Source organism: Dysidea avara, chromosome 3 (genome assembly GCF_963678975.1).
Source record: "Dysidea avara chromosome 3, odDysAvar1.4, whole genome shotgun sequence".
In the NCBI taxonomy this organism is placed as follows: Eukaryota; Metazoa; Porifera; class Demospongiae; order Dictyoceratida; family Dysideidae; genus Dysidea; species Dysidea avara.
Window position 1 is genome coordinate 7,958,291 of NC_089274.1, and position 15,155 is coordinate 7,973,445.

General features: G+C 36.6%; 2 protein-coding genes across 2 annotated transcripts; both read left to right on the forward strand.

Annotated features, from left to right (window-relative positions):
- Positions 1-147: 147 nt before the first annotated feature.
- Positions 148-1,684, forward strand: LOC136249203 (chitin synthase chs-2-like). Its single transcript, XM_066041158.1, has one exon. The coding sequence runs from the start codon at positions 599-601 to the stop codon at positions 1,646-1,648; it is 1,050 nt and encodes a 349-aa protein (XP_065897230.1). The 5' UTR covers positions 148-598; the 3' UTR covers positions 1,649-1,684.
- A 1,760-nt stretch (positions 1,685-3,444) lies between these two features.
- Positions 3,445-13,484, forward strand: LOC136249202 (chitin synthase chs-2-like). Its single transcript, XM_066041157.1, has 6 exons — positions 3,445-5,736; positions 7,284-7,355; positions 7,469-7,567; positions 10,195-10,342; positions 11,211-11,264; positions 12,932-13,484. Exons 1-6 carry the CDS (start codon positions 3,565-3,567, stop codon positions 13,387-13,389), a joined length of 3,003 nt encoding a protein of 1,000 aa, XP_065897229.1. The 5' UTR covers positions 3,445-3,564; the 3' UTR covers positions 13,390-13,484.
- Positions 13,485-15,155: the final 1,671 nt, after the last annotated feature.

Genomic DNA, 15,155 nt, shown 5'->3' on the forward strand with positions numbered 1-15,155 from the left:
ACAATATTTAGCATTTGCGTATCACATATTTAAAAACTCTGATGATGTTTTAGCTAACGAGGAAGATTTGGTTTGGATGTCACGTTACAATAGCATGTTTTTAGAGCAACAGTTAGTGGTTAACAAGAAAACTGCAATAACCGGGTATTCTTCAGAGTACAGTAATAATTCGCAGCAGAGGATCAGAGAACAATCCAAAGATAATTATGTTTTCATTTGTTCTACAATGTACCATGAAAATGAAGTTGAGATGAGGCAACTGTTGAGGTCAATCAACAATGTCACTAAATCTAATAGCCAACAGAACAACAGAAATCACAAATACGAGTCTCACATCTTTTTTGATAATGCTTGTAGTGGCACACATCTGATAACTATGTCATGCAGTTGCTTGGTTTGCTTGAAAAAACACTTGATATTCACCCTAAAGATGCTAAAGTTTTTAAAATGCCTTATGGGATACAGCTAAAATATAGGCTGAAAGGAAGCGATATGCCCTTTCACATTCACTTAAAAGATAACAATAAAGTAAAGAGAAAAAAACGATGGAGCCAAGTCATGTATATGAATTATATTATTAGGCATCGGATTGTTAAAGATGATATTCCAAAAAATAAGGCTTTCATTTCTGACTACCGGTGCTGATATTGAATTTACTTGTGACTCGGTTGTAGCCCTTCTTGATATTCTTGCTCGTGATGGTGGGGTTGGTGCAGTGTGTGCCCGAACACATCCACTAGGAGATGGCCCAGTTGTTTGGTATCAGAAATTTGATTACGCCATTGGCCATTGGTTTCAGAAGGCTGCTGAACATATTCTAGGGTCTGTACTGTGTTGTCCAGGATGTTCTAGTGTGTTCAGAGTTTTGGCATTGGAAAGAAATGATGATGGAGAACAAGTAGTTAATGGAGAAGGAAAATCTGTGCTAGAAACTTATGGAAGCAGTGTGGAAAATGGGTTTGATTTCTTAACCAAAGACATGGGAGAGGACAGGTGGTTATGCACACTACTAATACAAGATGGATGGAGACTAGAATATTCAGCTGTCTCCCAAGACAGTACGTATTGTCCAGATAATTTTGAAGAATTTTATAAGCAACGTCGGAGATGGATACCGTCCACCCTGGCAAACTTGGCAGAAGTGATTGGTAATTATGACAGAATTACTGCTAACAATGACTCCATCACGATGTTGTTTATTTTGTATGAGTTCTTGATAGTTTTTTCGTCTCTGATATCTCCAGCAACAGTAATCCTTATCATTGTTACAGGGTTAAGAGCTATTGATGAAAGCTTAGATGAAATATCTCTCATTGTAGTGCTGTCCATAGTCAGTGTATTGTATGGTGCATTGTGTGTGTATGCAACAGACAAGACACAACTGATGGCTGCTAAGGTATTAACACTGATTTTTTCCATAATAATGGCCGTGGTTATATCAGGAGTTGTGACAGACACTATCAATTCTGCTATTAATGGAAATCCAACTGGCCCTCATAGTAATAACAATGATATGTCAAATCACACAAACAACACTGACCATCATTTCCAGTTTCCAGTTGGGATTAGTGTTATTTACACTGGCATATTTGCTGCTACATTCATAATAGCTGGGTTTCTTCACTTTGATGAAATATTTTGCTTTTAGAGGGGGTGGTGGCCTCAAACCTGGGATTGGTTATAGGTGTCTTAAGCTCCAGGAGAGCATGAAGGTGGTGTTTGCCTGCCTCTTCCGGGGGTGTGGCTTGGTTGGCATCTGAGGGAGGCTTCATTAATTGAGATTCTGGGATGATATCCAGATCAAGGTCTATCAGAAAGTCATCCTCAAAAGCGATGTTGTTAGTGTCTGAAAATAGTTGGCTCATCCTGCTTGGGAGTGAAAGTGTAAAGACATTTTGTTTTTGGAAGGATGGTAGTTGTGTGCTTGTGTGTCTGTGTATATACTACCATCACAGCCATTTCTTGGCCGCCACCTTGGATTTCACATCTTTTTTCACCTTGGCCTTTTTGGGGGCCGCACTCTTTTTACAGCTTGGCTATTTTGGTTTAGATTTATTATATTCCCTACAGATAATTAACTTGTTTGCAGCTGATCTCTCTACTGGGTGACTTGAAATGTAACTGAAGTCTCTACAGGGTGATTTGTTTGCAGCTGAACTCTCTACATGATGGTTTCTTTGTAGCTGAACTCTCTACATGATGGTTTCTTTGTAGCTGAACTCTCTACAAGGTAACTTCTTCTAGCTGATCTCTCTACAGGGCGATTTGTTGTAGCTGAATTCTCTACAGGGTGATTTGTTTGCAGCTGAACTCTCTACATGGTGGTTTCTTTGTAGTTAAACTCTCTACAAGGTGACTTCTTCTAGCTGATCTCTCTACAGAGTGAATTGTTTGTAGTTGAACTCTCTACAGGGTGATTTGTTTGTAGCTGATCTCTATACGGGTTACTTGTTTCTAGCTGATCTCTTGAATTCTCTTCAAGGTGACTGCTCTATTAGGATGACTGCTCTATTAGAGTAATTCAATCTCACACATGCTACACCAAGTTGGATTTCGTGTTATAACTCTGTGGCTTTAAGTCTGATTCTTCTACACTATTGAGGAGCCTTTCTAAGATGATTACTCCATCTGTACAGCAATTTTCAAAGCACTACTCCAAGTGGTTTTTCTGGTAGGCGTGGCAAGTAGTCGTTTTTTATTAGCTAATCTCAATTGCATAATTGTTACACACTGTTGGTTTTTTCAATGGTTTTTAGCTCGATTTCTTTCAAACCACAAAAGGTTTGAGGTTCAATAGCTAACCTATTCACCCACTGATTTTCAGCTTCTTCCTATAAGCAGTTTACCCTGTAGGCGTGACAACATATTGGTGTTTTATTTCGTGAATAATCGCTAATAATTCTTTTCCCATTTATCATATTCCAGCCAAACTTGGTACTAAAATGTGCCCTTATATCCCCCTTCTGCGTACCAAATTTCAAGGCAATCGGATAAGGAGTTTGCGTTTTATGGCAGTTTTTGTAAGTTTACGAAAAGACAAAGAAAAAGGGGAAAAAAGAAGAAACTAAGCCAATTTTTGAAGTCACATATCTCGGGAACGCTTGAAGTGATTTCACTCAAATTTGGTATGCGGAATACTGAAGTTGGTGGGCGTGTCCACAGCAAAAATCGTCTTGTTTTGTAAAGGCAGCACAGAGCTACGGAGGTGTGAAAATTGCATTTTCTTTCTTCCTGTTAATATACTCACGGGTGTTGCGTACTGGCTTCTTGGCCACATGTGATCTTTAAAGGACTATACTGTATTAAATCAACAATCACCTAATTTACTAATTTTATTGCCACAATCTCCAGGGAGAATTAGTGTATGCATGTAACTGTAAATCTTTTTTTTTTGTAGGGTTGATTACCAGTGCTATGAGAATTTTATTCATTCCATTTGTGTCATACATATATGCAAGGTTTTTATTGGACTTTGAAGTCAGTTTTCATCCTCAGAGGTTTGTCTGGCATGACCTTGAGCTCAGTACATTTCTAACACATGTGCTGGTCAGTTTTGTGGCCTACATGTTTGCGTGGATTGCATGTACTTTACAATCTTGGGCATTTCTTATTCCAATGCTACTTTCCACACCGACATCATTTTTGTGGTATTTAGGATGTGCAGAAGGACATCAAATATTTCCATTTAAAAAAAATTATTTTGTTGACTGGAACATTGAGTGGTATGTTCTAGTAGTAGCTTCCTTGCTTTGGATTTCACAATATTTAGCATTTGCGTATCACATATTTAAAAACTCTGATGATGTTTTAGCTAATGAGGAAGATTTGGTTTGGATGCCACATTACAATAGTGTGTTTTTAGAGCAACAGTTGGTGCTTAACAAGAAAACTGCAATAACCGGGTATTCTTCAGAGTACAATAGTACTTCACTGCAGAGGATCAGAGAACAATCCAAAGATAATTATGTTTTCATTTGTTCCACTATGTACCATGAAAATGAAGTTGAGATGAGGCAACTGTTGAGGTCAATCAACAATGTCACTAAATCTAATAGCCAACAGAACAACAGAAATCACAAATACGAGTCTCACATCTTTTTTGATAATGCTTGTAGTGGCACACATCTGAATAACTATGTCATGCAGTTGCTTGGTTTGCTTGAAAAAACACTTGATATTCACCCTAAAGATGCTAAAGTTTTTAAAATGCCTTATGGGATACAGCTAAAATATAGGCTGAAAGGAAGCGATATGCCCTTTCACATTCACTTAAAAGATAACAATAAAGTAAAGAGAAAAAAACGATGGAGCCAAGTCATGTATATGAATTATATTATTAGGCATCGGATTGTTAAAGATGATATTCCAAAAAATAAGGCTTTCATTCTGACTACCGATGCTGATATTGAATTTACTTGTGACTCGGTTGTAGCCCTTCTTGATATTCTTGCTCGTGATGGTGGGGTTGGTGCAGTGTGTGCCCGAACACATCCACTAGGAGATGGTCCAGTTGTTTGGTATCAGAAATTTGATTACGCCATTGGCCATTGGTTTCAGAAGGCTGCTGAACATATTCTAGGGTCTGTACTGTGTTGTCCAGGATGTTTTAGTGTGTTCAGAGTTTTGGCATTGGAAAGAAATGATGATGGAGAGCAAGTAGTTAATGGAGAAGGAAAGTCTGTGCTAGAAACGTATGGAAGCAGTGTGGAAAATGGGTTTGATTTCTTAACCAAAGACATGGGAGAGGACAGGTGGTTATGCACACTACTAATACAAGATGGATGGAGACTAGAATATTCAGCTGTCTCCCAAGACAGTACGTATTGTCCAGATAATTTTGAAGAATTTTATAAGCAACGTCGGAGATGGATACCGTCCACCCTGGCAAACTTGGCAGAAGTGATTGGTAATTATGACAGAATTACTGCTAACAATGACTCCATCACAATGTTGTTTATTTTGTATGAGTTCTTGATAGTTTTTTCGTCTCTGATATCTCCAGCAACAGTAATCCTTATCATTGTTACAGGGTTAAGAGCTATTGATGAAAGCTTAGATGAAGTATCTCTCATTGTAGTGCTGTCCATAGTCAGTGTATTGTATGGTGCATTGTGTGTGTATGCAACAGACAAGACACAACTGATGGCTGCTAAGGTATTAACACTGATTTTTTCCATAATAATGGCCGTGGTTATATCAGGAGTTGTGACAGATACTATCAATTCTGCTATTAATGGAAATCCAACTGGCCCTCATAGTAATAACAATGATATGTCAAATCACACAAACAACACTGACCATCATTTCCAATTTCCAGTTGGAATTAGTGTTATTTACACTGGCATATTTGCTGCTACATTCACAATAGCTGGGTTTCTTCACTTTGATGAAATATTTTGCTTGTTTCACTTCATCTGGTATCTTCTCTGCTTACCATCAGGTTATTTATTCCTATTAATATATTCTGTTTGTAATATTAACAATGAGAAGTGGGGTACCAGAGAAGAAGCAAGTCCTAAAAATGGTGATTTGGTTGGCTGGGTTGATTACTTCGTTAGTTTATGGCACAAGTTTCTTGATTCATTTTGTATCAAATGCTTCAAAAGAAAACCACCTACAGTACCTGAGGAACCTAGTGATCAACCAACAACAGTCAATCACAAAGTAGATGACTTACATCCAGAACCAAAGTTGTCTGAAGGAGTGATAAATTGGCTGGAAGAGATACGATGTGATGTAAGTTGATCATTAGATACTTACTGAGATATTGCATAGGGTCAAGGAATTCTTCTTTAGTGCATGCATTATGGACTGTCACTTTAACCCTTCGTTGTGCTCACCTGTTACTATTTTGCAGTTAGTGTATTAGTTACATGTTATATCATTCTATCATGTATAAGTGAATCCAGAATTGTTCATGAATAGCAAACCCACTTTACATGTTATTCTTCTGTATAATGCTTAATAATGAAAGTGTATATGTATATAAATTCTTAGGATGGATAGCTAAAGTGAAGCAGTTTATAATAATGGCACCTTATCAATTCATGAACAAAAGGATACTTTAATGCACATATAACCTTTATTCTTTGTATAAAATTTTCTTTTACATGAATGCAACTAGACACAAGCATGTATCTAAGCAGTATTCTAGGAAACCATGCTTCTCTAAGCTGATTACATCCATGTGTGGGTAAATAGGATTTTGTGATACAAATTTACCCATAATTATGTGAATACTATACTCTTTACATGTGCACTCTACACAACAATATGACCCTTATAGTACAACAGCAGTATTGTATTAATTCATGAAGAATACATATGACCAGAAACCAGCTTTGCCTTCACGGCACCTTAGCAGTATTGGTGAGGTATAAAGTACCTTCAGTGTGCCCCAAAATGTTTACAATAAGTTGAATTTTCTGCTGACTGATGAACTGGCACCTTCAGACAAATGCAACTTAAGGCTAGATGGTAACAAGCCTTACTCCCAATGAAGTTCTCAAGTTGGAGCCTCTGTAGTCGAGCAAGGCAAACAATAGGTGGAAGGGAACTTTGGCAAGTTACAAGGTAAAGCAATGTTATTAGGAGAGATGCCACCATGAAAAATGTAGATCTGAAGAACTATTTTTATTGTGCAAACTGTAAGAAATTAAGTAGCAATTACAAAAGCATGTGAATCTGATGTTCTTTAGAGTGGTTGGTAACTGCTTTATTAGAACATCCAATTACAATAACAATGTCAACCGTTTCCAGCTAGTCAAATAATTCAGGGAAAAAAGAACAATGGCTTACCTGATTCAGAATAAAATTGGCCAATCTTCTCAGCACTAATTTGCCTCATATTAGGTGAGTGACTTAGTATGGATACAACTGGAAGTACTCTTTGTGTCTGATATTGAGTTGAAAGCTTGTTGTACATACACCCATGAGCTAAGGTATAAAAATGGTGAACATCATGTGAATTCCAGTAGGATTGCAAAATCATTGCTATATGCAGGTAAATAGATCACAGTAGAGGCTCACACTTATTTATTTGAGGACTGATTTTTACTTTCGTGTGTCTCATTCATAAGTGCTTAAACAATGGATTGTCACCTACTTAAAGAGCAAATGTACTCCCTACTTAAGCAATGCTGATTATATGGCTAAAGCAGGAATTAAATCGTATTCTGGGTGATGATCCCCTTGTTTAAGTGTTTTTAATTGTACTATAATTCCTGATTTCCTTACACTTGTATATATGATATACAGATGTAATGCATTCTGCTTTGCACTAGAAATGCTATGAAGAAACATTCAGATGTGAAGGCTACACTGAAAAGGAGTTTATTGCTACAATGAACATGAAAGTATGCAAGTATTGCTAGTGCTACCTATAGAATAATTATGTGGTTGTGAATTTAAAATTTAAAGCAAGACCAAATTTGTAATAGCCATGCATAATTGCATTTAACCTTTTTAGGATATTGAAGAAATTGGAATTACAAAGCGAGGATATAAAGTGAAGTTGGAGAGGGAGGCGAAGAAGTTGCCCACGCCTGAAATTCAAGCCAGCGTTCCAGTAAGTCATGCTAATGTACATTTCATTTCACTGCACATATTTAGGGCATAGCATGGATAGCAAAATATTTTAGAATTCTTTTTGGAACATTATATTCATGCTTTTTAAAATTTTGTCTTGTAATCAGTTCATTGAATGGCTTTAAAAGTGTGTAACTATTAGTGCGGAAACTTTTACTGAACTAAATGACTGATTATTTGATTATTCTTAAGCATGATTATCTTTGTTGGGCTCCATGAATATACTACTTTGTTCACAATCTCAAGCTTCTAGGCTGGCTTTATTCATCTGATCACAGCTAAGTACAGTGCTGTGAATAGCATGTTAACAAATCGAATAATGTCATACCGACTGAATAGTCAAATATCCAAATATTAATTTCAGCACTAGTAACTATCATAACAAGTATCCCAGTTAAAAGTATGTGACTGCTTTATTATTATTAGAGTGTCCCGATCAATTTTGGTAGTACAAAGTCAACACAGTGTGCTGTGTATGTATGTACTGTTCTGGTATCCTTGTTTTTGTCATCACGGGCTAAGGTACCTACGTATGAAAATTTTAACATTGAAGTGTATTGTTTAGAGCTATGATGCTACGATACTTTGCAGCATCTCATCCATCATTATCTATGGTGAATGTTTTTGAGTATATGTTTACAATGTACGAGTACTGAGAATGCCATATTATGGGGCCTGATCTATTTTGTGGACTGGACTCATGGGCTGGACTCACGGACTGGACTCATGGACTGGACTCACGGACTGGACTCATGGACTGGACTCGTGGACTGGACTCGCAGACTGGACTCGTGGACTGGACTCGTGGACTGGACTCACAGACTGAACTGCATGGAAACAGCTTTTAAACAATAATACAGGCATTATCCATATCTTGCAACACTGGAGATACCACTATCGAGCTGCAACTGCTGGTACTGCTTTTCCTTACAATTCGTGAAACTAGCACGTGTACTATTTAATTAGAATACACTTATGACACATGTGTACTAGCAGCAATATAGCGTGATAAAGGCTTTTATTATAGCGTAGATGTTTTCCTTTCTTGCTTTAGCACTAGTGCTAGGGCTGTATAGATGAGCCAGTAATTATTCTTAGCAGGTAGCCAAGGTGGTACCACTGGGCAAGGTGATGGGGCTATGCAAATAAACTGGCTCATCACTACAGCCCTAACACTAGTGCTAAGTACTGAAGCAACAAAGGAAAACATCTCCTCTACAACATTAGCCTCTATCATGCTTTATCACTGCTAGTACACGTGTATTGTAAGTGTATTGTAAATTAGTGTATGTGATAGTTTCACGTTGATGACTTGTAAGGAAGAGTAGTACCAGTAGTAACTCGATAGTAGTGTCTCCAGTGTTGCAAGGGAAGGATAATGCCTGGATTATTGTTTAAAAGTTGTTTCCAACTCAGTCCATGAGTCCAGTCGCGAAATAGATTAGATCCCATATATGGTATAGATACAATCATGAAGAATAAGTGTCAATCTTTACGTTTAACCCTCTCACCGCCACAACTGCCATATGGTGGTTTTTATTATAAACGCCCGTAGCATCACATTCTAATCACTCTGTAACTTCAGTTGAACGTTTTAGTAGCCTCTGTGCTTATCCTGTAGTGGGCACTCCCTTAAATGAACGGGAACAGGGATAACCGGTCTCTCATGCACTATTGCGCGGTTAGATGATGCAATCGCGTACTTTTGGAACGTTGATAACAAGCATTGTAGATGATTCTTCGACATGATAATGGCACTACTAATAAAGAGAAACAGTAAGGAGAGGGATTATGTAGGTTGGAGTGGAGTGTTGCTACTTTTGTATGCCTCAAAACAGTGACCGTGTGCTTGTATGCGCATGCGCACTTGCTCAAATGCTGGAAAACCAGACTTAGAGATAATCGCTTCAACTGTAAACAGGTTAGCGATGTTTATTGTATTATTATAAACAGTGCTAGCCTATAAAGTAGTGAAATTTCATGTCGGGTTTCACTTAGATCGATTTTCGTACTTTAAAGTTATGTAATGGATTTGTGGTTGCTCTTGTGTAAACAACAACTTCATAATCGAATTCCTTGTTCTATAGTGAGTAAATTGATACATAATTTTATGGTATGGTATGTAAGTTATGGCAGTTTAGAAACAGTAGATTGGAGCCTCTACAAATTTGGCGGTGAGGGGGTTAATTAATTAACATAAATGGCAGTGTGTGCATAGGTATTCCATGCACCAATGAAATTGGGATGCAGCTTTCTGAGAATGTGCCTTAGGAAGTAACACAACGAATACAGTATTTTGTTACACCATGGCTTTTATATAATATGGTGCAACTTGCATTGTGGGCAATGCAGTGGATGCATGGGCTGTGTAAGCGTGGTGACTTGGGTACCCTCATAGTGGTTTACATGTTTGTCCTGAAGTGTTATTAAGTAGCTATCATCTTGTGAGTCAATCTGGCACCATAATAAGAATTACATGTACCCTCATGGGGTGACTGTATGTATGTGTGCATGTATTCATAGTTTATGTACACATTTATGCAAGATCACAATTTTCATAACATGATCCAACCGCCATTAAAGCATAACATGAATTTACTACTATAGGAAAGTGTTTCATATTGGCTAGATAGTTTAAGACTACCCCAGTACAAGACACTGTTTGAAACAGAGGGATATTCTACTGTTGATGATGTCGAAAGTTTGAAAGGACTCACAGAAGATGACCTACGAGATATAGGCATTACCAGGCGAGGTAATACACTATTGCAATTATCACCCTTTGCATAAAATTAATTGATTTGTGGAGGTGTTCTTTTAAACCAATGGAATCAATCTTGTCTAAATCAACCAATGGAATTGTTAGACAGGTGGATTAGTATATTGATTGCTAAAAAATGACCATTTTAGTTAGGCAGCCTTTCTATACTTTCTATATCTAAGGTGACCAGTGAGACATGTTCTAGAGTATAAGTCTGCAATATATTAAGACATATTACATATGTATGGAGCTAATAAGGGATATGACTGTAATACACACGCAACTCCTGAGAGCATGCAGTGTTTGAGGGAGAATGCGTATATTATTTCAGTCTTATTCCGAGTAATCATATGCTACACCCCAGTAGCTGAAACGATCAGAAATAGCAATTTATAATGAAACAATACCTGTTAGTGATCAAAATCAGCAGAATCATTCAGGTATTTGAGAGTCTTTAGTGATGCCTCTCCCAACTATTCATGATTATATACTGATGAAGGAGACAAGAGTTCATCGGTAATTCACTCAGCAACCCAGGTAATTAATAATTGATTGATTTAGGCACTTGTTATTAGAGACTGGTTTTTTGTTAAGGTAAGGATTTTGCAAAATGCGCGAAGCATAATAATGTGGTAAGAGTAGCCACAAACCGTGGCATATCACTTATATACTACACTGTGGCATTTTTGATCTTTGACCACCACAGGTGTGGTATATATTATTATACAGTTGTAGAATGGATTTTACAGCTGCTTTGACATTACATCTCATTTCATTTTTGCAGTAAATATAATTATTATGGCTATGTGCCTGTTGCGGCGTTCTCTAAAACAACACATAATTAGGTATTGTGTTATTATAGCTCACCTCAACCAGTTGATGTTGGGTCTTCGGTACTTGCAGTATCCTAGCAATCGTAAGTGTGCTATATTTTAATGTGTGTGATATGTGGTTATTAATTCACCAAATTACCATTGCAGAGATGATTGCACGTCATCACATTTAGGAATTGTACGATGTACATTTGTGCAAAAATTAAGTGTGTTATGTTTATTTGTGTCCTAATGCTAAATCTGGCCATGGATATTTAATCACTATTGTGACTGGTACTGGTGACTTACAGGAGAATAGGTCACATTCTGATCTTCATTGTTATGAAGCAATTGTTTATAGGGAAAAGGCTATTTGTTTGTCTGAAAAACACCTATTACTGTTGCATCAACTCTGTCTTAAAGAAAGCTATATTCTATATGGCAATTTATGTCATGGTGATTTGATGGTTGAAAGCAAATTCATCTGTGTAGAAATAATGCCTCCCCCCTCCCATAAAGTAATGTTCTAATCTAGCTAACTCACATGTACACATTAAACTGTGAAGAATTTTTTACCCCAGTATCTGGTGAGTGTTCAGGATAAGCACATGCACTGCATTAATAGCTACTCACAAAATGTTGAAACAAAGCTAAAACTATGCTCTGATCAGTATGTGAGCTATTAGGTTAATCCACCATATACCGTACAGCGTAATAATTAAAATTTTTGACGAATTCTCTATCTTTTGAATTTTGACAAGGAAAATATTGACGAATGTCCTGCACCAGAAGTATTCTAATTTACTAGTCATGTGAGCTTTGATGAGGAAATTTTTGGTGAATGACAAGCATTTTGTCAAATTGGTCAAAATTTCCCCTGTCAAATTATTATGCCGTACGGTATGCATAGTGGCTATAATGGTTAGAGGGTTAAATGCTACACACATGTTTAGCAAATGTACAACTTCAGAAGCATTTTTGGGGATACTCATGTTCAAGACTAATAAGCAATATCAGTGGCGGATCTAGATGGGTTTCTGGGGTTTCGACAGAAACCCACTTTTAAATTTAGCTCAGTACGTGGCAGTCTAAATAGCTACATAAACATTACTGTACTGACAATTTGTCATAGCATACAACTCTATACCACTGTATTTCAGTAGCATGCAGGCAGTTGCACTTAACTGATACCATTTATAGCTATTAAACTCTCAGCAACACTTCGCTTTTTACCTCCCACTGCATTATTAGAAACGATCAAGATACTCTAATAGAGCAGTCAAGTAACTATATTATAATAGAACAATCATTTACAGTTTAAAGCATTGGATTTATTGTAATTGTCAACTAAAAATAGCCTAAAATCCAATCTCATATAGCTTCTAAAATCTCAAAAATTTCTGGAGAAATGTCATCAGATACCTTATTCAGCTATAGGGTCAACTTTCAGAAACCCCCTTTTAAAAATCCTAGATCTGCCACTGAATATATAACTTTGGCCATTTGATTCAAAACAAGAATCAGGCCAAATCTTATAATAAACCAGTTGTGCAAATACTGCATGCATGCATACAGTATCTTTCACTCATTACATGCATGTAGTGATTAAATGTATCCTAGGGAACAGTGGACTTAGCTTTAGAAACAAGCAAGCCTTCAACTATTCAGTGTATATGAAATTGTCTTATGTGAACATGTTTGTATTATAATTTTGTGTTGGGTTTGATAACGTATGAAAACATATTTTTATTGGCTATTGTTTGTGTGTTAGTTGACATTCGTATTAACAAGACCAGAGCTCAAATGGAGATTGCTTTGAAAGATAACAGCATCAATGTTCGTGATTCAGAAGAGTACAGTTTTTGGGAGGATTTAGTTGCAAAGAAGCTTAAACCTGAATCTGCAAACCTAAGTAAAGTAGAAGAGCTAAAAAAGAGTCTGAGAGATCTTCGCAACTTCTGTTTGTTAATAGTACTACTTACTAACATCATGTGGATCGTGTTCCTGTACACCTTAGTGTTTGAGGCACTGGCCAAGTATAATCTGCCTGTTCGAGCATTCAGTCTACTGTTTCTGCTTATTTTTAGTGTTATTGTTCTAATCCAGTTTATTGCTATGTTATTTCACCGTTTTATTACTCTGTTACATGTACTAGCAGGGATTAGACCAACTCGCAAAGATATTGCTTCATCTGATTGGGTGGACGTATCCCTTATGCCACAAAGTTGATATTTTTATACCTTATGCACATGTATGTGTTAACTGCTTGTTAACTAACAGTGTATAACTACCTGCAGATTCTATTTATTATATTAAGAATTTTATACATTGGTTGAGACTTAGCTAAATTGCTTATATGCAACCTAAGATAGTTCGAAAATTGTCATGCATATTGTATTCAATAATATGCATTGATGGTGGATGACATCACGTAAGTGTTAATGCCTTATTCATTACAGCTATATAATCACCACTGTATGCATGTTCTTTTCTATGATGTGTATATGTATATATTGTTATATATACACAAGAAGCTTTAAATTTACATGTCTTGTGCCACTCACAAAAGAAATTAAGGTTTAACTTTTATATGTAGTAGCTAATGCCTACAAAACTTGGCATGTAGCTATGTATATACACAGCACAACGTTATTATGTATCCCTAATGCTGTTGTAAAGTATTTAGTACTAAAATTATACATTTCTTTGATAGCTAGCTGTAATAATCTGATTTTACATGTCAAAGCAGTCTTTTCTTGTTGCCATTTTGATATGGGTCATATAGGGTATTGACATATTGATTAATAATCAATACATTAACGGAACTGATTGAAAACTCATCAAAATTTGAAATTCGCAAATTTTGTAGGTAATCAACTTCATGGCTCTGTACAAGGCTCACAGTTCCAGGCATGACAACATACCAGCTGCAAGAGTTCATCTAACAATACTATTTCTCCACCTGAAGAACAACCTCAAATGGAGCAGGATACCCCTGCTGAATGACTAGATAATCTCCATAGATCTACCCCCACATTAAATTTTATCAGTTTAAATTGTCATAGTGTAAGAAGTCTATCTAAAAGAAATCAACTCGCTGCACTTATTACTGAGCACAATGTTGATGTTATTATGGGATACGAATCACATTTAGACTGTTCCATTTCTTCATCTGAGATTTTACCATTAACTTACTGCAAAGATCAATGTCTTGGAGGTGGCAGAGTATTGATTGGGATTCGTAACCATTTAAATGCTACAGTTGAATCATGGTTAGATAGTATGTCTGAATCAATTTGGGTCACAATTTTACTTTCCAAAAGTCTCCCTTTATACACATGTTCTTTATAGACCACCTAACAATGATCAAAGTCCACTCAACCAAGTTAACAATGCCATTGAAACTTATATGAAAAAGAATCCCCCCAAACTAGCTTAATTGTTGCAGGAGACTTCAATGTACCAGATATTGTATGGACTGAAGGTTATGGCCAAACCAAATCTAGCCCACTGCAGTAAATTATTCCCTATTAGACCTAGCTAGGTACAACCACCTTGAACAATTAATACATGAGAATACTTGGCAGAACCACATACTGGATCTTGTATTTTACTCCAATCCTGCACATGCCTCCAATGTGAAAGTAGTTCCTGGTATATCAGACCACAAAGCAGTATTTTTCTGCTTCAATACAAGCCCTCTAATCTGAGAAAACTAAATGGAATATTTATTTATATGGCAAAGGTAATTTTGATGCAATAAAACAACATCTTCAGTGTTTTCAAAACTCATTCCTATTAACAGATTTGCACAATAACACAGTCCAAGAAAATTGGTCTCTTTTTAAAAAAGAGCTAGTAGCTGCCATCAACCTCCACATTCCTCAAATACCTGTTAAATCATCCCACCACCTTCCATAGCTCAATAAATTAAATACATCAGAGTCAAATTAAAATGAAACAGAGAAAGCGGTTGTATGATAAAGCTAAATCAT

What these genes read in the sequence shown, in the direction of transcription:
- LOC136249203 (XM_066041158.1), top strand. Translation starts at nt 599, where the DNA reads ATGATATTCCAAAAAATAAGGCTTTCATTTCTGACTACCGGTGCTGAT.
- LOC136249202 (XM_066041157.1), top strand. Translation starts at nt 3,565, where the DNA reads ATGTTTGCGTGGATTGCATGTACTTTACAATCTTGGGCATTTCTTATT. An exon ending in TGGAAGAGATACGATGTGAT is followed by an intron (nt 5,737 to 7,283) that starts GTAAGTTGATCA and finishes GCTTTGCACTAG; the next exon opens with AAATGCTATGAAGAAACATT. An exon ending in TATAGGCATTACCAGGCGAG is followed by an intron (nt 10,343 to 11,210) that starts GTAATACACTAT and finishes GTGTTATTATAG; the next exon opens with CTCACCTCAACCAGTTGATG.